This window comes from Oncorhynchus kisutch, linkage group LG28 (assembly GCF_002021735.2).
Source record: "Oncorhynchus kisutch isolate 150728-3 linkage group LG28, Okis_V2, whole genome shotgun sequence".
In the NCBI taxonomy this organism is placed as follows: Eukaryota; Metazoa; Chordata; class Actinopteri; order Salmoniformes; family Salmonidae; genus Oncorhynchus; species Oncorhynchus kisutch.
Window position 1 is genome coordinate 3,391,104 of NC_034201.2, and position 23,020 is coordinate 3,414,123.

The 23,020-nt window shown below is 41.1% G+C and overlaps 1 protein-coding gene across 1 annotated transcript in view; it reads right to left on the reverse strand.

Annotated features, from left to right (window-relative positions):
- LOC116358165 (beta,beta-carotene 9',10'-oxygenase-like) overlaps positions 1 to 22,786 on the reverse strand; it is a 32,645-nt gene extending 9,859 nt beyond the window's left edge. Inside the window, exon 1 of the mRNA XM_031808558.1 lies at positions 22,645 to 22,786. Coding sequence (XP_031664418.1) covers positions 22,645 to 22,786 — 142 coding nt within the window. The remainder of the gene's footprint in view (positions 1 to 22,644) is intronic.
- Between the last annotated feature and the right edge of the window lie 234 nt (positions 22,787 to 23,020).

Consider the following 23,020-nt stretch of genomic DNA (forward strand, 5'->3'; position numbering starts at 1 on the left):
GAATAGACAACAGGTGGAAATTATAGGCAATTAGTAAGACACCCCCAATAAAGGAGTGGTTCTGCAGGTGGTGACCACAGACCACTTCTCAGTTCCTATGCTTCCTGTCTGATGTTTTGGTCACTTTTGAATGCTGGCGGTGCTTTCACTCTAGTGGTAGCATGAGACGGAGTCTACAACCCACACAAGTGGCTCAGGTAGTGCAGCTCATCCAGGGTGGAACATCAATGCAAGCTGTGGCAAGAAGGTTTGCTGTGTCTGTCAGCGTAGTGTCCAGAGCATGGAGACGCAACCAGGAGACAGGCCAGTACATCAGGAGACGTGGAGGAGGCCGTAAGAGGGCAACGACCCAGACCCGCTACCTCCACCTTTGTGCAAGGAGGAGCGGGAGGAGCACTGCCAGAGCCCTGCAAAATGACCTCCTGCCGGCCACAAATATGCATGTGTCTGCTCAAACGGTCAGAAAGAGACTCCATGAGGGTGGTATGAGGGCCCAATGTCCACAGGTGGGGGTTGTGCTTACAGCCCAACACCGTGCAGGACGTTTGGCATTTGCCAGAGAACACCAAGATTGGCAAATTCGCCACTGGCGCCCTTTGCTCTTCACAGATGAAAGCAGGTTCACACTGAGCACATGTGACAGATGTGACAGTCTGGAGACGCCGTGGAGAACGTTCTGCTGCCTGCAACATCCTCCAGCATGACTGGTTTGGCGGTGGGTCAGTCATGGTCTGGGGTGGCATTTCTTTTGGGGGCCGCACAGCACTCTATGTGCTCGCCAGAGGTAGCCTGACTGCCATTAGGTACCAAGATTAGATCCTCAGACCCATTGTGAGACCATATGCTGGTGCGGTTGGCCCTGGGTTCCTCCTAATGCAAGACCTCATGTGGCTGGAGTGTGTCAGCAGTTCCTGCAAGAGGAAGGCATTGATGCTATGGACTGGCCCGCCTGTTCCCCAGACCTGAATCCAATTGAGCACATCTGGGACATCATGTCTCGCTCCATCCACCAACGCCACTTTGCACCACAGACTGTCCAGGAGTTGGCGGATGCTTTAGTCCAGGCCTGGGAGGAGATCCCTCAGGAGACCATCCGCCACCTCATCAGGAGCATGCGCAGGCGTTGTAGGGAGGTCATACAGGCACGTGGAGGCCACACACACTACTGAGCCTCATTTTGACTTGTTTTAAGGACAATGAAAACAGTATTGAATGTATTGGTTGGATTGGATGTACTGCCAAATTCTCTAAAACGATGTTGAATTCAATACTCTGGCAACAGCTCTGTTGGACATTTCTGAAGTCAGCATGCGAATTGCACCCTCCCTCAACCTGAGACATCTCTGGCATTATGTTGTGACAAAACTGCACACTTTCAGAGTGGCCTTTCATTGTCCCCAGCACAAGGTGCATGTGTAATGATCATGGTATTTTTTTTGCTTCTTGATATGCCACACCTGTCATTTGGATGGATTATCTTGGCCAAGGAGAAATGTCACTAACGGCAATGTAAAAATTGGGGTGAATATAGAACAGTTCTGGGATCTTTATTTCAGCTCATGAAAAAATGAGATCAGTGTTTTATAGAATACATTTAGGCCTACTTTTAAACAAAGTCCATCTGTCTATCCTTCTGGGTTAAGACATCTATGACTAAAATGTAAAATTCTTTGGGTTGGTCCTCAGTTTCAAAAGTATCTCGATCCAGATCAGAGACTGGCAACTTTGATGGGGGTGGGGGCCACAACAAAATCTGAGCTCATCATGAGAGGCCGCAGTTTCTCTTGGATCTGCGTACACACATCCAAACCCCACACACATATTGCAAGCAAAACACTTCAGGGGCCCCCCCTCTTGACAGAAGATATCATTTTTTTATGTTTTAGAATTAATTCTGTCCAATTCTATACATTTTGCCATGGGGTGGAGAGAAGATTTTGCAATTTTATAACTAATTTCATGCAATTTTACTCATTATGCCGTGGGGCAGAGAGGAAAATGAATTGATTTACAGCAAATTATCACATTTTGCCATACATTTTGCCATCTGATCCAGAGTAGTGAGTGCATACATTCTCATCCTTTTTGTCCATACTGTTCTCTAATGGGAATTTAACCCACAACCCTGGTGTTGCAAGCGCCATGGTCTACCAACTTAGCCACAGGGTGGAAATGTTTAAAATGATATCTGAGTGAGACTGACTAACTAATTCTAATGGGGTAGTTCGACCATGATAACAAGTTAAGAGGGCTGGCCACTAAACAAACTTGGCAATAATTTTTTTTTTGCTGAGATGAGCTATTTGATTGACAATCAGTGACTGACATAACAGAAAAACTGCTGATGCACAACCACATTTAGAAACTGCACCTTGTGTATTCTACTATTCTAATTCGCAACAGAGTTTGTGAGTTGTGACCCCGACTGAGTTTGGAGGAGGGTAGGGGGAATTGATCTGAGGGCTTTCAAAAGGGGGGAGGGGCAGTTGCCCATCCCTGGTCTACATGGAGATGATGGCAAGGGATGAGAGTTGTCCTTGAACGGTATCCATTTCAGTGTAGAAAATGTCCTTTCAATGGATGCTGTTGACTTGTACACAGAGACAGTCTATCAATTGATACCACTCAAATTGAAATAATTGTGTTATTGTCTGTCCATTCTTTTGTTGTAGGTCCCTAAGCTCGGATGTTGAACTTCCATACCTTATCACCCCATTTCAGATATAATATGTTACATTCATTTTACTGCTAGTTAAAAGTAAGCTAACTGCCAAAAGGCAGCAGATGAAGTGTGACATCCAAAGGTAGGAGATAGTTTTGCTTTTCCTATTATATGTAATGGGATGTGGACTTGACTGTTTGATTATGTATCTGATTCAGAGGAAGAGAATTGTGAGGAAAAGCACGAAAAAGATGAATGGGAAGAAAAACAGAAGACAAGAAAAAAGAGTCCTTGTGCATTGTGTCTTTTACCCCTTCATTAGGGTATGTACTAATACCATCACATTTCCTGCAGAACATATGGATACCTATGATATATTCAAAGCAGTCATAAAGGTAGTAATAAAGATGGTTGGGGGTTTCCACAGTGTGTAGTTTGAAATGTGAGGTCCAGAACCTCAGTAGGGGTTAAGTTTGCTGCCAGCTCTTAGCAAACTGTTTTTGTGTTTGACCAAATAAAATGCACTTTTTTATTGTATTTATCAATAGCTCAATCAAATTGATTTATAAAGCCCTTCGTACATCAGCTGATGTCACAAAGGTCTATACAGAAACCCAGCCTAAAACCAAACAGCAAGCAATGCAGGTGTAGAAGCCCGGTAGCTAGGAAACTCCCTAGAAAGGCCAGAACCTAGGAAGAAACCGAGAGAGGAACCAGCACCTCAGGAGTAAATGTCAGTTGGCTCAGGGTTCCATAGCCGCAGGCAGAACAGTTGAAACTGGAGCAGCAGCACAGCCAGGTGGACTGGGGACAGAAAGGAGATATGACCCTAGCCCCCCGACACAGACTACTGCAGCATGAATACTGGAGGCTGAGGCAGGAGGGGTCGGGAGACACTGACAACAGGCATTATATAACCCCACCCACTTTGCCAATTTCTCTGTAAACAAATTAACAACATACTTTCAGCATGCTTATAGAGAAGGTAACGCAACATGGACTGACACAAATGACTGATGATTGGTTGAAATAAATTGATAATAAGAAGATTGTGGGAGCTGTACTGTTAGATTTCAGTGCAGCCTTTGATATTATTGACAACCTGTTGTTGAAAAAGGTATGTGTTATGGCTTTTCAACCTCTGCCATATCATGGATTCAAGAGCTATCAATCTAATAGAACTCAAAGGGTTTTCTTAATGGAAGCAGCTCTAATGTCAAACATGTAAAGTGTGGTGTACCGCAGGGTAGCTCTCTAGGCCATCTACTTTTTTCTCTTTTACCAATGACCTGCCACTGGCATTAAACAAAGCATGTGTGTCCATGTATGCTGATGGTTCAACCATACAAGCATCAGCAACTGGTCCTATATACTGGTCCTGAACATCTCTAAAACTAAGAGCATTGTATTTGGTACAAATCATTCCCTAAATTCTAGACCTCAACTGAATATTGTAATGAATGGTGTAATGAACTGTTGAACATTTTGAAGAAGTTAAGGAATTACTTGGCGTTACCTTAGTTTGTAAACTGTCATGTTCAAAACATATAGATTCAATGGTTGTAAAGATGGGGATAGGTCTGTCCGTAATAAAGAGATCCTCTACTTTTTTGACACCACATTCCAAAAAGCAAGTCCTGCAGGCTCAAGTTTAGTCTTATCTTGATTATAGTTCAGTCATGTGCTGCAAGGAAAGACCTAGTTAAGCTGCATCTGGCCAAGAACAAAGTGGCACGTCTTATTCTTCATTGTAATCAGAGGGCTGATATAAATACTATGCATGCCAATCTCTCTTGGCTAAGAGTTAACCTCTCTGAGCACGGAACCCGGTAGCGGGCTGAAATGACACAACATACGGTGATCGCTACATAATTTGTCATATTAAACATTCATGAAAATACAAGTGTTTCACATGTATCGAAAGCCTAGAATAATGCTAATCCAACTGCGTTGTCAGATTTAAAAAAGGATTTACTGCGAAAGAATACGATGCGATTATCTGAGAATGGAGCCCCATAAAAAAAAACAATTTCAACCAGTACAGGCGTAACAAAATCACATACTGCATTAAAATAAATTGTTTACCTTTGAAAATCGTCATCTGTTTGCAATTGTTACACAATGAATGATCTTTTGTTTGATAAAATCCGTTTTTATAGCCTAACACAAAACATTTTGTGAACCGCTTGTGTCGTGAATTCCATCTCATTCCATTTTCGACGACACATTCCAGGTAAATAACCCACACAGAATGTGACTTTTCCAGTCATGTTTGGTTTCATTGCAATCAACTGGTTTGTTTGTAACACAACCAAACCTGATGGGCCATTTCGCGGGACGTATTGACTGAAAGAAACCGATTTGAAGACAAAAAGTAATGACATCACGCGCAGATTCAGCTGTTTATATATCAATCAGTATGGCGACTAAGTCAGGGAAAGCTAAGTCTAGATATACAGATGTACACACAATTTTTGAAGAAATTGATCGGAAAAGTGAGACAGAGATTGTTGTAGGACGATGCATTTAGCGATTCCCAAGTGGAGGAATATTTTTTGAATGGAGAGGACACCGTTGTAGCCACTGTGTATAATCTGTAACGTGCCTGCAGAAGAGGAACAATGTCACCGTTTTGGAATGGTAAGGTATTCTCATTCTAATGCCCTTAATAATATACAATATTGTGATTTTTTTAAATTTTAGAAGCAATATATAAAAATGTAATGTGATGAAATGATGTCATGAAATGTAATGAAAAGTGATGAAATGTGTCTTCCGCCCCACCCCAACCCACATGAAATAGCCTATTTGAGGCTGTTGAGGGGAGGGCAGGCCCACAACAATGGCCAAAGTGAAATGGAGACAGGACATACAGCTGGTCTGTTGTAATATAATAGAGACAGTGGATCTAGCTAAAATGTCATAATATAAAAGAGACAGTAGATGTAGCAGGTCTATAATAATATATTCAACCTTATGTTCCCTGTACTCTATATATACAGTGGGGCAAAAAAGTATTTAGTCAGCCACCAAGTTCCAGTGTGCAAGTTCTCCCAATTTAAAAGATGAGAGAGGCCTGTAATTTTCATCATAGGTACACTTCAAATATGACAGGCAAGGAAAAAAATCCTTAAAATCACATTGTAGGATTTTTTATTAATTTATTTGCAAATTATGGTGGAAAATAAGTATTTGGTCAATAACAAAAGTTTATCTCAATACTTTGTTATATACCCTTGGTTGGCAATGACAGAGGTCAAACGTTTTCTGTAAGTCTTCACAAGGTTTTCACACACTGTTGCTGGTATTTTGGCCCATTCCTCCATGCAGATCTCCTCTAAAGCAGTGATGTTTTGGGGCTGTTGCTGGGCAACATGGACTTTCAACTCCCTCCAAAGATTTTCTATGGGGTTGAGATCTGGAGAATGGCTAGGCCACTCCAGGACCTTGAAATGCTTCTTACGAAGCCACTTCTTCGTTGCCCGGGCATCGTGTTTGGGATCATTGTCATGCTGAAAGACCCAGCCACGTTTCATCGTCAATGCCCTTGCTGATGGAAGGAGGTTTTCACTCAAAATCTCACGATACACGATTATTTCTTTCCTTTACACGGATCAGTCGTCCTGGTCCCTTTGCAGAAAAACAGCCCCAAAGCATGATGTTTCCACCCCCATGCTTCAGAGTAGGTATGGTGTTCTTTGGATGCAACTCAGCATTATTTGTCCTCCAAACTTTGGGGGTGGTGTGTTAGAATACCATTTTGGCATTTTGTATATAGTTATTTGTTTCAAAATGTATACCATCACCAATATGGCCACTTGGGTTCATTTGGTCTATTTGTGTGGGACACCTGGGTGACTTCATGATAAATGTCATGTAGCACACTCATTTTGGAAGTTATCATTCTGAAACTTTGCACAAGTACTGTTAGCCTCTTATTTTTCACTGAAATTGTCCCCATCATCCTATCTGAATGTTTGTTTTATCTTGTTCATTTTAAAGATGATAAAACAATAAATAAAAAAAACGTATGGTTTTATTCCTTGTATTATCTAAACCAGATCTATTGTGTTATATTCTCCTACATTCAATTCACAACTTCAGAGTGTTTTCTTTCAAATGGTACCAATAATATGCATATCCTTGCTTCTGGGCCAGAGCTACAGGCAGTTAGATTTGGGTATGTCTTCAGGCAGAAATTGAAAAGTAGGGGGGTAGCTCTAAGGAGGCACTTGCACTTGTGATTTCATGAATATGAATATTTGTTAGTAATATTATTTGACTTTTGCACTATGCTATTCAGCGGTTGCTGACGAAAATGATCCCGCTACAGGGATGGGTAGCGTCAAGAACAGACACGAGCAAGGGAGTTCCTTAAAAACCTCTTGAAGCTAGGGGACACTATTTATATTTTTGGTAAAATAACGTTCCCAAAGTAAACGGCCTATTTCTCAGGACCAGAAGCTAGAATATGCATATAATTGACAGCTTAGGATAGAAACCACTCTAAAGTTTCCAAAACTGTAAAAATATTGTCTGTGAGTATAACAGAACTGATATTGCCTGAGAAAAATCCAATCAGGAAGTGACTCTTATTATGAAACCCCTGTCTTTCTATGCATCCCTATTGCCCATTGAAAGGGATATCAACCAGATTCCTTTTTCTGTGGCTTCCCTAAGGTGTCTACAGCCCTTCGACGTAGTTTCAGGCCTTTATTTTGAAGAATGAGCGTAAACGTCCACATTGCGTAAGTGGTCAGTTGCTGGCTCTGTGTGATTTTTTCGCAAAATGGAGAGATGTAGCCATTTTTGTCCCTGTTGATATATTATTGAATAGATATTTGAAAAACACCTTGTGGATTGATGGTAAAAAAACGTTTGCCATGTTTCTGTCGATATTATGGATATAATTTGGAATTTTTGTCTGTGTTGTCGTGACAGCTATTTCCGGTGGATTCCTGGGCATAATGCATCAAACTAACGGAGGTATTTGGATATAAAAAATATCTTTATGGAACATTTGCTAACTGGGAGTCTTGAAATGCGACTTCCATTTCATATTCTCTCTCTCTCTCTCACTCGCATAATGAAAAGTTAAATAGCCTACCTACAACTGGTAAAAAGTTGTCAAACGTTCGCAATTATGTCTTACCCCCAGACAGAGAGTAAATCACTTCCAGCTGATCTCCTTGGCGTTGATCATGCACTGCTTCTCGTGGGGTGAGCCTGATGTTTCGCATGTCACGCATGGGGAAAAGGGGACATAAGTCAAAATGTTGATGCATCTACAAACTGATGTCAAGCGATATAATGAAATCCAAGTTTATGGAAAAACTGAACTTGTCCTCATGTGAAAATTAGTTTATTAAATATTCTACAGCTGTAATGTCAATAAAATCAAACTTTATAGAATATTTTTTTGACAAATGGATTTCAAGTTCAAAGTCATGCATTGAAAGGCATGTGGCACTTAACATCCTTCCAATTGGCAGGTCTATATAGGTGACCAGGGGATTCTCTCTACCACATGTGAATGCCCCTGTGGAGCTCATAAGTATAGCTATGCGGCTGCATTGGCTATTTTTGCGGATCACAATATCGGCTGTATGGATGTGGAATGCGAGTGGATGAAGCCAGCCGTGCCCAACCAGGTGCAGTCAAGGTAGAGCCTGTACCCGGCCGAAGGCTACAACCCTTTGTCCCGAGAGCCCCCAGAGAAGGATCTTCAGTGTCTAAGGAACCGTTTCCGGGGCAGGTTCAGTGGAATGGCATGTCTTCTTGAACCTGAGCCAGAAACTGCTAACCTCCATATCATCCCTGTCTGTATCGGACATTGTAAAAAAATAAATAATAATAAAGGTTCCCTCAGTATGCATATTTCGAGGGAGGAGAGGAGGTATTTCCCCCGCCTTCTCGCCATTAAATAAAGTTGAGGAAATCGAACCCTATTGAGTACCACAGTATGAGTCATAATACCCATAAAACTTAGCGGTAAACCCCAGAAATGGTTCCAATCACCCCCCCAATTTTTTTTAAACTTTTCTGTCAGGGATTTTAGAACTGTTTCGTGTAGGCTTACCCTGACGTGATGTTTTGATAACTGTGCAAATCTCTCTTGGACAAGAACATATCAATATCTGCCTGTAATTACCCCTCAAATGACATGCTAATTAGCCAATAATGTGGCTATTATACAAGAATACACATCCCGCCATTCTTCTGGCTTTTGTAGCGAACTAGCTAATCTTAGGTCTCTCAGTTGATATTAAGCATGGATGTTTATGTGATATGTACCAGATTGTAACCACTAGTCCAATAAGGACTCGTGCATTTGAACGTTTTCCGACCTCTGTAATCGACAGGCGTCACTGTTTGCTAGCCGGTAACAAGCTATTTTGGTTAGGTCAAGGAAATGTGGTTATCTAGGTTCTTGTGAAAATTAGCTGGCTAGATGACCACTGACTGTAGTTAAGCTTACAACGCACTTTACCGTCCTTACAAGTAAAAAAATAAAAAAAATAAACACCTAGATGGCGGACTGAACACAGCTATGTAGACCACCTCAAGATAAAAACGTAATATTCAATATCGGTAAGTTAGACTAAATATTAGCACTACACCATCTGGTGGGTAATATTCTTCAATCTGGATGAGAAAACAAATCATGAGACTAAAGAAATGTATCAACACATATTACGAAAACAAGCAACACCCAAACATGACGGATAGTAAGACAGGGGATCCTATTTCAAAGCAAAAACGAGACTTCTACAGACATATTTTCACCACCGGGAATGGTAAAGGTCAAAACCGATCTGTTAAAATCAATAAATGACAAACTGGGTACACTTGCACTAGTCAGTAAGTATATAAAAGAGTTGAAGGCAAGCCTCGAGATGAGTGACGAAAAAGCTGTGAAATTGGAGAGACAAGAACAAGCTAAAAGGGACAGTCAATAAGATTGAAACTGAAGTTAATGAACTTAAAAAGGAGAACGTCGTTCTGAGAGAAGCCTTATTTGAAATACAGACTAGATCCATGAAAGAGAATCTGGTACTTACAGGTATCCAAGAGAAATAAGTGCCTGAATCTGTAGTTAGAGTTCCTCCTTACAGTGCTTCAGATTCCACGAGAAGCTATCGACAAAATCCAACTCGAACGTGTACATCGCTTCGGACAGAGGGAAGAGGTATGAATCGTTGCCAAATGTACTTTCTTTAAAGATAAAATAATTAAAAGACTTGATGGCACGAAAATTGGAATGAATGACCAGTTCCCAAAAGAAATTGCAGAACGGCGTAAAGTTCTGTGTCCAAGTTTCAAGGAAAATAGATTGAAAAGGGAACGCATAGCTCTCGTCGTCGATAAACTGTATGTTGATAACCAGATCAGAGAACCAAAGACTACTGGCTATTTTAAAAATTACAAAGTTCTCATAGAGGAGACAAATAAGGAAACACACAATTCTAGCCTGGTTATGGATTGTAATAATACAACAACAAAAAAACATGTTTTTATCTTCAAATATAACTCATTGGAACACAAAAGCACGAATTCAACATGGTGGAGAACTCAGTAAACGGAAGGCACAGTGTGTGGATGGATGGTGTGTTTTCTGCTGTTTGGGAAAGTGTGGCGTTGAGTGAGAAAGGAAATGGTTGCATAGCCCAGAACCAATATATTGCTGTGAGCAGGAGTTGAGAGCTTTCAATGTTGTTCAGATGAGGGATATACATCTTATCTATTTATTGTCATATCATGGTGGAACAGCAATACAAGATTCTGAGCCTGCTTGGCAGGGTTGGTCCTCCCCTGAAGGGAGAACATAATATACAAGGAAATTCTCAAAGCTGCTAATGAGAACCTTGACAATGACCTTGTACCTAGCCGGTGGGGATTCCGGTGGGGTGCCCACACCCAGGCGGTGGCAGTGCTGGCACCACTAGTTGCAGTAACCTATGGGGAGTGGGTCACACTCGGACATTCAGAGAGGGGGCATATTATTTTGGCCCTGATGGCACAAAATCAAAGGTCTGACTCCACGGGTTGCTTGGGAACATGGTGAATACGGGGTGATCATGTTGTGGGTATTTCAAGGGGAAACTGACCTCCATCTAGGATGTGACAATGGTTAAGAAAATCTCCCCATTTGACACAGTCTTGCAGGCCTCATACAGCTGCAACTGTATATACATTCGTAAATCCATCCTTGGGTTGGGCTCTGGGATGGTGCAACTGTTGAGAATGTGAGTCTATGGTTGATGTGGGGTGAAAGGAGTTGAGTGTGTGGCTGTGTGTATCCCACAACTGTTGGGAGGTAGTAAAATATGTTAGGGACGATATAGGATGATTCACAATAATTGCTTGCCATAATGTAATTTGGAAATGGCAAGACTAGTGAGAGGTAAAAATCCTTTGCATAAATTGCCTACATTTACTACATATTATTAATAGCTAATTATGGAAAATAAGAAACAGGATTTAAAATGTATATTTTAAATGCTGTTCATTTAATTTTTTACCCCCTTTTCTCCCCAATTACGTGGTATCCAATTGTTAGTAGTCTCATCGCTACAACTCCCGTTCGGGCGAGAGGAAGGTCGAAAGCCATGCGTCCTCCGAAACACAACCCAACCAAGCCGCACTGCTTCTTAACACAGCGCGCATCCAACCGGGAAGCCAGCTGCACCAATGTGTCGGAGGAAACACAGTGCACCTGGCGACCTGATTAGCATGCACTGCGCCTGGCCCCGCCACAGGAGTCGCTATTGCGTGATGAGACAAGGATATCCCTACTGGACAAACCCTCCCTAACCCGGACGACGCTAGGCCAATTGTGCATCGCCCCACGGACCTCCCGCTCGCAGCCAGCTGCGACAGAGCCTGGGCGCAAACCCAGAGTCTCTGGTGGCACAGCTAGCACTGCGATGCAGTGCCCTAGACCACTGCGCCACCCGGGAGGCCAGTATATTTATTTTTAATGGCTATATATAATACAGATTGAGGTGAGGGCAATGAAAATGCATTTGGCGGTTGATCGGCTTCTATTCTGTGGGTGGCACTGTGTGCTCTTATCGAAGGGTGGATCCCACTCTCTCCGGGGCTATGGGATCTGCGGGGACGTGGGTGGTCTGCCAGGCATTGGGATGACAACTCAACTCGGGATGAGGAGGGATTTTAGCGGGTGGAATAATGGGGACAAATTGGAGGTTTACTTAGTAGCAATGCAAATATCATGGTACAGCTATATAGACACTCAATCATCATGTTACTTTTTAATGATGTGTTTACAAACATATATTTTGATAACATAATGAGACCAGTTTCAATTCTATTTTAAGGAGTGATAATTGTATTGGCTTAGTAGATAAGAAAATATGATCAGTACTTACCTGGCTAAAAGAGAAGGAATGTAATATCTATTGTTTACAGGAAACTCCTTAAAGAATTTTGGATGAAGTTTTGTGGAAAAATGACACGGACAAAGAAATTCAAAAGGGGTGACAGTTAGATAACAGTAATTTTGATCCAAATGTGCAAATTGTCCAAACAGATCATCAAGGTAGATGGTTTATTTTAAATGTTATTGGACAATAAACAAATATGGGCCAAATAATGATGATCCAAGCTTCTTTGAAAATATAAGAATTTATCAACTCTACAAGCAACACTAGACTCTTATGGTGGGGGATTTTAATACGGTTTTAAATACCTCTATGGACCGTAAAGGAAAACACACTACAAACTATCACCCTCAGGCACTTAAGGAAATCATGAATGTTATGGATATATTGGAATTAGTGGATATATGGAGGCTTAAATACCCTGACCTAGTGAGATATACATGGTGGCTTAATCAAGCTAGTCATCTTACTTTCTTATGTTATTCTCTCTGGCTCCAAAAGTTTAAAAAAATGTGTTGGATCATGCTGTCAGATCATCACATAATTGGCATATATATTACTCTAACAGAATTTCCATGTGGGCGAGGATATTGGAAATTTAATCAAAGCCTACTTGTTTATAACTAGGACAGAATAATTTATAGCTGACTTTTTCTGACAAAACATAGGTACAGCAGATCCCCTTATCGTATGGGACACTTTTAAATGTGCCTTTAGAGGCCATGCATTCAGTATTCATCTATAAAACAAAAGCCATTTAGATCAAAAGAGTCCATATTAACAAAGGAAACTGAAGGACTAACAGTACAGTTAGATAGCAATAAAAACTGTACCATAGAGGCACAGAATAAGTTGCATCTTATTCAAGAAAGATCCAGTGTAATATATTTTAAAAATTAAGCAAACTGGATGGGAAAATGCAACATTTTTTCAATCTTCAACATAGAAATGCTACCCCCAAAAGTGTATTAACTTGTTACAAATGGAGTCACGCATGATTCACCAAATTATATTTTGAAAGAGGAAGTAAAGTACTTCAAGAATGTTTTCGTTTCAGTCTCCTCCATCTCCACTAACCAAAGCTAATCGTATGATTTTTTTTCCTATTAATAATGTAAAATTAACATCTATACATATCTATCATGTGAAGGCCAAATTACAGAGGAACGTCTTTATGCAATTAAAGCCTTTAAATGGCATGATCATTACACAGGTCCACCTTATGCTGGGGACAATAAAGGGCCACTCTAAAATGTGCAGTTTTGTCACACAATGTCACAGATGTCTCAATTTTAGAGGGAGCGTACAATTGGAATGCTGACTGCAGGAATGTCCAGGAGGTGACCATAAGTCACCTCCAACATTGTTTTAGAGAATTTGGCAGTACTTCCAACCAGCCTCACAGGACCTCCACATCCAGCTTCTTCACCTGCGGGATTGTTTGAGAAGGGGAAGGGTGGGTAAAACCCATTCTGATGGCTGTCCTGGCTCACCAGTGGGTGGGCCTATGCCCTCACCCCTACCCAGTCATGTGAAATCCATGGTTTAGGGCCTGATGAATTGTTTTAAATGGCTGATTTCCTTCTATGACCTGTTTTTATTTGATCCATTATTTTACCAGGTAAGTTGACAGAGAACACATTCTCATTCACCGCAACAACCTGGGGAATGGAGAGGGATGAATGAGCCAATTGTAAAATGATTGACCTGGGGGATTGGGATACTTTTTATACCAGAGGAAAGAGTGCCTCCTACTGGCCCTCCAACACTACTTCCAGCAGCATCTGATCTCCCACTAGGTGGCACTAGTGTACACTGCGTTAATCAAAGCGTTGAGCAATGAACCTTTTTTTGGACACAATTTGCTAGAAAACCTCAAATCTTCAGGAAGATTAGTTTCCCCACCACTACTGTAAACCAGGAGAATCCTAACACAAATGTGTTAGGGCAGGTATTTCCAAACTGGGGTACATGTGCAATGCCGTCTGGGTTTTTTTCCACATTTTCCAACGGGGCTATACATTTGGGTGAGATTTTTTTCTCGCCTGAGTAGCCTCGTTTCATTGCCAAAAAGATAATTAAACCATCAAGTGTTCAGCAAAATAACAACACAATGTCAAATACAGGTACCCTAGTCAAATAATTAACATCACATTAACCGTTACTTTCTTGTGGAAATTCCACTAACAGTCCGTATGTTGCCAAACGTAGTTGCTGCTCATTCCATTTGCTCGAAAATAGATGAATGGTTAAAAAAAGTAAGGCCATAGAGACACATACCAGCTCTATTGGTAGTACTGCTACTTCCAGCAGTAATACACCCGCACCTGTCAACGACACAAGTTGTTCTGCTTCAATGAGCACATCCAATGCTAGCATCAGTAATTCTACATTTGTTGTTAGCCCAGCTTGCATGGTCACTGGCAGTTGTGAATCTGATGCAGCCGAAGAGCTACTGCCCTCTTACCTGGGAAAGCACCAAACAGCAGACACTTACCGATATCTGAACAAGAGAGTCTCATCGAAATTACAAGAAGCGGTTCTGTGAGAATTTAATTTAATCAGAAGTCCTTGCCAGATTTCTGGATTGGGCTGTGCTCAGAATATCATGCCATGGCAAATCGTGCTGTTTGTCCTTTGCAACCACATACCTATGTGAGAGTGGATTCAGGCACAGACTGTGTGTGGGAAATGATTTCTCTCCAATACAACCCAACATTGCAGAGTTATGTACATCCTTTCAAGCACACCCTTCTCATTAACCTGTGGAGAGTAATTCACAATTTTCAATGAACAAATAAAGTTTTATATGTAAGATGGCTAAATAAATGGCAAAATTATTGATTATTATATTATTATTTGTGCCCTGATCCTAAGATAACATCTGTCATTTCCCACAAGCAGGGTTGTGACAAAAAGTCACACTCATTCTTATGTTTAATAAATACCGTATAGTGTGTGGATGTGGCAGGCTTACAATAATGGAAAACTACATTTGAGTGTGTGCTGACGCTGGTGCTAGAGGGGTATGCAGCTGGAGGTTGAATGTTGGAAGAGGTACGGGCTATAAAAAGTTTGCGAACCACTGTGTTAGGGTATAACTAGGCCCTCAATGGTATATGTAAAATATTGTCATACATAATAACAATTGAAGGCTAATAAGTTCATAGAGGGTTCTAGGAAGAACCTTCCGCTGATAAAATGGTTCTGGGTAGAACCCTTTTATAGAGGGTTCAAGGCAGAACCATTCATAGAGGGTTCTAGATAGTACCTAAAAAAAGTGGTTCTTTAAAGAACCTTACATAGAAGGTTCTAGAAAGCATCCTCTGCAAAGGTTTCTACCCAGCACCCAAAATAGTTACCTTATGGGGACAAACTGAAGAACCCTGTATGGTTCTACCTAGAATCTTGTTTTTCTGAGTGTACGTGATAGACTGTTAGACAGATGACTGTATCTATGAGGACTATCTCTGCAAAAACAGATGTCAATATTAACTTTCTAAATTAGATAATCTAAAATGAGCATATGCCACTCAGTTATGTCCAGAAGGTGGTGTAACCTTGCCCAGCCTCTGGAGGGCAGCATCATACCACTGTTTTGAGGTAGCAGTGTTTATCTATTTAAGGCTATCTATCCATTTGCCTTTATACTTGTTTCAGAACCATGGCCCAGTATTTGTATCATCTAGTACATGTTATATCTGTTTTGTATCGGTTGCTTGCATGCGTGACTGTATGTGTGAATCTGAATCTGACTGTTGCATGCATTCATGTATGTACGAATCTGACTCTGACTCTGTGTATGCGTGACGGTGCTGCAGACGTACCTCTGAACATCTTGTGTCTGCTGATGAAGGACCAACGGATCTGGCTGTGCACTGAGAACATCCAGAATACCTTCAGATTGCTGTTTGGCACCTTTGTTGAGAGGTAGCACACCATATCATACCGTCATCTTCATAGAATAGAACAGAAAAGCAGACCATACCCTTCCCTCACCATGGACTTCAACAGTAAAGAACAGTTTATCATCTGTTATATTGCTGCAGATGCATCTGTGGCCCTTTGCTCCATAGTACCAGTCAAAAGTTTGGACTCATTCAAGGGTTTTTCTTTATTTTTACTATTTTCTACATTGTAGAATAATAGTGAAGACATCGAAACTATGAAATAACACATATGGAATCATGAAACCAAAAAAGTGGAAAACAAATCAAAATAAGTTTTACATTTGAGTAGGCACCCTTTGCCTTGATGACAGCTTTGCACACTCTTGACATTCTCTCAACCAGCTTCACCTGGAATGCTTTTCCAACAATCTTGAAGAAGTTCCCACATATGCTGAGCACTTGTTGGCTGCTTTTCCTTCACTCCTTCACTCTATGGTCTAACTCATCACAAACCATCTCAAATGGGTTGAGGTCGGGTGATTGTGGAGGCCAGGTCATCTGATGCAGCACTTCATCACTCTCCTTATTGGTCAAATGGCCCTTACACAGCCAGGAGGTGTGTTGGGCCATTGTCCTGTTGAAAAACAAATGATAGGCCCACTAAGCGCAAACCAAATGGGATGGCCTATTGCTGTAGAATGCTGTCGTAGCCATGCTGGTTAAGTGTGCCTTGAATTCTAAATAAATCACAGACAGTGTCACCAGCCAAGCACCCCCACACCTCCTCCTCCATGCTTCCCGGGGGGAACCACACATGCGGCGATCATTCGGTCACCTACTCTGCATCTCACAAAGACACCGCAGTTGTAACCAAAAATCTAAACAGGTCTAACGTCCATTGCTCGTGTTTCTTGGCCCAAGCAAGTCTCTTCTTCTTATTGGTGTCCTTTATTTCATCATAACGCTTGATGGGCTTTGCATCTGCACTTGAAGAAACTTTCAAAGTTCTTGACATTTTAAAGATTGACTGACCTTCAGGTCTTAAATTAATGATGGACTGTTTCTCTTTTCTTATTTGAGCTGTTATGTTTTATTTCATAATTTTGATTTCTGCACTATTATTCTACAATGTAGAAAATAGTAAATAAAATGAAAACCCCTTGAATGAGTAGGCGTTGTAACTGTCGTCGTATGAAGGAGAAGAGGAGGACCAAGGTGCAGCGTCGTATGTGTGAACACGGAAATAACAAAAATAAAGAGAAACAACCAAAAACAGTTCTGGCTGGTGCAGACACACAACAGAAAACAATCACCCACCAAACACAATAGAAAACAGGCTACCTACATATGGTTCTCAATCAGGGACAACGATTGACAGCTGCCTCTGCTTGAGAACCATACCAGGCCAAACACAGAAATAGCAAATCAAAGAAAAACTAACGTAGACAACCCACCCAACTCACGCCCTGACCATACTAAAACAAAGACATAACAAAAGAACTAAGGTCAGAACGTGACCAAACCCAACTCACGCCCTGACCATACTAAAACAAAGACATAACAAAAGAACTAAGGTCAGAACGTGTCCAAACTTTTGACTGGTACTGTATGTTATTCACATAATATGTGTAGTTATGACAAGGGCCATATAAAATATGAAGGACCACATCTGTCTAGGGAAGTCTTGATCCTGAGAGTGTAAAGTTGCTTCTATGGGGTTGCCAGTCACTTATCTTGGTAATTCAGTGCACTTTCCTCTTATGGTTCTCCTGTCACATAATCAACTTTACGCTGTCAGGAGCAATTCTTCCCTAAAGAGATGTGGTCCTTCATATGACCCTTGTAATAACTAAACATTTTGGTTAGTGTGGCAAGAAAATTGAACACTATTTGACCCATAAAGCAATGTAGATTAGCTAGTTGGCTAGGAGATGAGGTTGTGGTGAGGTTTCCTACAGCTCTATGGATCTTGACAGGTCCTCACTTTATTTGACTTTAAGCAGTAGAACATCCAGACATTGGCTTTTTCTCTCTCTGTATTTCCAGGAATTGTTTGCTAAGGGATTAAGTGGGTTTATCAGCTGTCGAATAATGCTGTGTTTAAATTTCACTACAAAAACAACAGTTCTCTCCATGTAATATGGATGTGATTTAAATGTTTGGTTGAATAGTTTTTAACAAAGTAGCTTGGCTTGGATGCAAGCCTCTGTCTGTTCATTCAGAAGGGATCATTTGGTATGTTAAATGCTATAAAATGAAGATTCATGTCATGATGGGAAAAAAAGTATTGATTGTTGAGCTTAGTTTAGTATCAGGCCTGATCACTATTCATATAACTTTGGATTGATTGTGATATGTCAGGGAAAAGACAATAAAATGTTTTAGGCCACAGTCGATAATAAGTATTACAGTGGAGCAAAAAAGTATTTAGTCAGCCACCAATTGTGCAAGTTCTCCCACTTAAAAAGATGAGAGAGGCCTGTAATTTTCATCATAGGTCCACTTTTGTTATTGACCAAATGCTTATTTTCCACCATAATTTGCTAATAAATTCATAAAAAAATCCCACAATGTGATTTTCTGGATTTTCTTTCTAATTTTGTCTGTCATAGTTGAACTGTACCTATGATGAAAATTACAGGCCTCTCTCATCTTTTTAAGTGGGAGAACTTGCACAATTGGTGGCTGACTAAATACTTTTTTGCCCCACTGTATATGTACAGTGCTGTCGGAAAGTATTCAGACCTCTTCCCCCTTTCCACATTTTGTTGCATTACATCCTTATCAATCTACACACAATACTCCATAATGACAAAGGGAAAACAGGTTTTTAGAAATGCATTTTGTATTGTGTGTAATCACAATAAAAAACTAAAATATTGGAGTCCATCTGCGGCAAATTAAATTAATTGGACTTAATTTGGAAAGGCACAGATCTGAGGAAGGGTACCAACATATTTCTGAAGTATTGAAGGTCCCCAAGAACACAGTGGCCTCCATCATTCTTAAGTGGATCAATTTGGAACACTCAAGTCTCTTCCTAGAGCTGGCCACCCGGCCAAACTGAGCAATCGGGGAGAAGGGTCTTGGTCAGGGCGGTGACCAACAACCTGATGATCACTCTGACAGGGCTCCAGAGTTCTTCTGTGGAAATGCTTGTCCTTCTGGAAGGTTTTCCCACCTCTGCAGCACCAGCAATCAGGTCATTATGTTAGAGTAGCCAGACGGGAACCAGTTCTCAGTAAAAGGCACGACAGCCATCCCTACGGTGAAGCATGGTGATGGCAGCATCATGCTGTGGGGATGTTTTTCAGCATTAGGGACTGGGAGACTAGTCTGGATCAAGTGAAATTTTAACAGAGCAAAGTACAGAGAGATTCTTGATGAAAACATGCTTCAGAGCTCTCAGGACCTCAAACTGGGGAAAATGTTCACCTTCCAACAGGACAACGACTCTAAGCACACAGCCAAGACAATGCAGGAGTGGCTTTGGAAAAGTCTCTGAATGTCCTTGAGTGGCCCAGTCAGAGCCCGGACATGAACCTGATCGAACGTCTCTGGAGAGACCTGAAAATATCTGTGCAGTGACGCTCCCCATCCAACCTAACTGAGCTTGAGAGGCTCTGCAAAACACCAGTCTCAACATTAACAGTGAAGAGGCGACTCCAGGATGCTGGCCTTCTAGGCAGAGTTGCAAAGAAAAAGCCATATCTCAGACTGGCCAATAAAAAGAAAAGATTCAAATGGGCAAAAGAACAGGCTCTGGACAGAGGAACTCTGCTTAGAAGGCCAGCATCCCAGAGTCGCCTCTTCACTGTTAACATTGAGACTGGTGTTTTGCGGGTACTATTTAATGAAGCTGCCAGTTGAGGACTTGTCAAACTAGACTATCTAATGTACTTGTCCTCTTGCTCAGTTGTGCACCGGGGCCTCCCACTCCTCTTTCTATTCTAGTTAGATCCATTTGGTCTGTTCTGTGAAGGACGTAGTCCACAGTGTTGTACGAGATCTTCAGTTTCTTGGAAATTTCTTGCATGGAATAGCCTTAATTTTTCAGAACAAGTAGAGACTGATAGGTTTCAGAAGGAAGTTCTTTGTTTCTGGCCATTTTGAGCCTGTAATTGAACCCACAAAAGCTTATGCTCCAGATATTCAACTAGTCTAAAGAAGGCCAGTTGTATTGCTTCTTTAATCAGGACAGCAGTTTTCAGCTGTGCTAACAAAATTGCAAAAGGGTTTTCTAATGATCAATTCCCCTTTAAAACAGATAAACTTGGAGTGATGGTTGCTGATAATGGGCCTCTGTACGCCTATGTAGATATTCCATAAGACATCTGACGTTTCCAGCAACAATAGTTATTTACAACATTAACAATGTCTACACTGTCTTTCTGATCAATTTTATGTTATTTTAATGGACAAACAAGTAGCTTTCCTTTCAAAAACAAGGACATTTCTAAGTGACCCCAAACTTTTGAACGGCAGTGTATAGACAATCGATTTTGCAGAATGTGGGGGACAGGCACTCGTTATATAGGCAGCATGCATGTTTAATTCGAAAATATCACTGCAAAATATCGCAACATTCTTTCTGCCCACACCTTGACAGATCATAATTGCTATAGAAACTGATTACTATTACACTCAGCAACAAAAAAAATCTGGTTTACCCAATTTGGGTTATTTGGTTATCCAACGCTGGGTAAATATTGGACAAAGCACATTCTTCGTTTTTTGGACTTAGCCAGTTGGGTTGTCTGAGTAACCCAACATGTTGGGTTGTTTGGATTACCCAAATGTGGGTTAATTTAATCCTGAGTTTGGGTTCTTATTCAGTGTCATGCTGGTTTGACCCAGCAGCTGGGTCTTTTTTAATGTAATCCATAGGTTATATTCAGGAGGCATGGCCGCCTAGGGGTATGGATTTCAGATATGTATTTCTGGCCTCCTGTGAGAGTAAATGTAATTCTTGTTCATTATGTTAATTTTGCACGCAATTTTACTTGCACATTTTTGCACATTACATATTCAAATACAACATGAATAACATTGTATTTGAACAAAGTGGTAACAATCTCAACATGCATAGGCCTCAACTTGTATAGGCCTCATTAAATGTACTATGTGTCAGTTTTCAACAACATAACTGAACAGATTAATGGGAATGCCGTTTACTCTCACGGGTGGCCAAAAATAACTATCTGAAAGCCACGCCCCTACTAAGACACACCTCCAGTCTTCAGATCTGACACGCTGGGTCATATTTTAATAACCCAGCATTGACAACCCAACCAGGCTCTTTCTAAAGAAAACGACCGAAAGCGTGACTTAGTAGGGGTGTGGCTTTCATTCCTGATAATTTGTTGTATTATCATCACATGTTAAGTTTGGACACTGACAGGTTTGTAGTGTTAATCAGGTTTACAGATGTGATTAGTTCCCAATGTTGGATTACTTCATAATTTTTTTTATTTTTAAGTTTTATTGTTGCATTTCCTTTTAAACAGCTCATATATTTTGGAACCTGATTTTTTCCACATTAAAAATGGTATAAAAGCATGAAACACAGTTTTGGAATATTACAAACTTGTTTAAGTACATGTTGTACCAAGAAAAACAACCATAAATAAAAGGTACTTTTTTATGTAAACGGTCTAATTCTGTAAAAGCCATTTAAAATGTGTATAAAGGATTTAACAAAAGAAAAATGTTTAAAAAAAAATGTAAATGTAAGGCAAGTGCCTTACTAGCTCCTCTTGGCCACAACCAGGTCAGGGGCATGCAGATATCCTCGCCATGCCCCGGGAGTGCATAACGGCCCTGACCGGGAGGATCTCGTGGGTGACCATCCAGGGAAGGTCCCAGTGCCAATTCAGAAGAGCAGGATGGGCCATGTTACACCAAACCGTTATTGGACACACTGGTTCCCGCTCCTGCACAAAAGAGAGAAGACAGCGGTGTTTAGTTAAAACCTTGGTAAAAAGTTTACAATCCAAATTTAAAAGGGTAATCGGTCTCCAGTTCTTCAGGTCAGTCCTGTAATTTTTTGGGGCGTGAGAGTCACGATCCCTACTCTAAAACTGTCAGGTAATCTGTCAAGGTGTTCAAAGTCAGTAAAAACGGTCAGAAGTTCATCAGCTAGAACATCCAAAAAAGGTCAGATAAAACCCCAAGGGGAGGCCATCCTCCCCCAGTGACTTACCCCTCTTAAAATGTTTCAGTCCTTGGTCGATTTCTGTCCTCGTCGTCGTTAGGTCGTCTGTGTTGGGTCCTCGTCCTGTGTTGGGTCCTCGTCCTGTCGATATATGTTAAAACGTCCCCTCATGTTTTCCTCACACACATCCTTTACTCCAAACAGTTCCCCATAAAAGTCCTTGACTACTTCCTTTATTCCTTTATGTATAGGTTTTTAAACCCCCATCTTTGTTTTTTAAACCTATCATTGTTCTACCTTTACTATTTTCTTTAAAAAGTATCTTGTGCACTTCTCCCCTTCTAATTCCATTTCCTTACTTCTTAAAATAACCCCCTTACTTTTCTGTTCTGCTAAAAATGCCAAAAGCCTTTTTTACTTCTTTAATTTCATGGTTAAAATAACTTTCCAGTCGCCTCTGCAGTCCCACCATGCGTCCAACTTTTTCTTTACTTTTCTTCTTTCCTATCTCTCTAATGAACGTCCTCGTCCTACCCTTCACCATTTCCCACCACTGCTCTCGTATGTCAAAGAAGTCCTGTAGCATCTGCCACTGGTTGAACAGCTCCCTGTACTGACGAACTACTCTATCATCTTCTAAAAGGGAGCAGTTCAGTTTCCAGAGCCCTCTTTCCATGGTAACACCCAAAGTTACTGAAAGGGTGCACATCAGCATTATGTGATCTGAGAAGAAAGCAGGGGTTATTCTAGCATCAGTTGGGGGGCAGTCACGGGTAAACAGATAATCAATGCGAGAGGCTCTGGTGCCATCACCACTGGTCCAGGTGAAGCCCTCCTCTCTTGGATGCAGGGTTTTAAAACAGTCAGTCAGTTTAAAATCCCTGCACAACCCTTGCAATAAAACACTTGA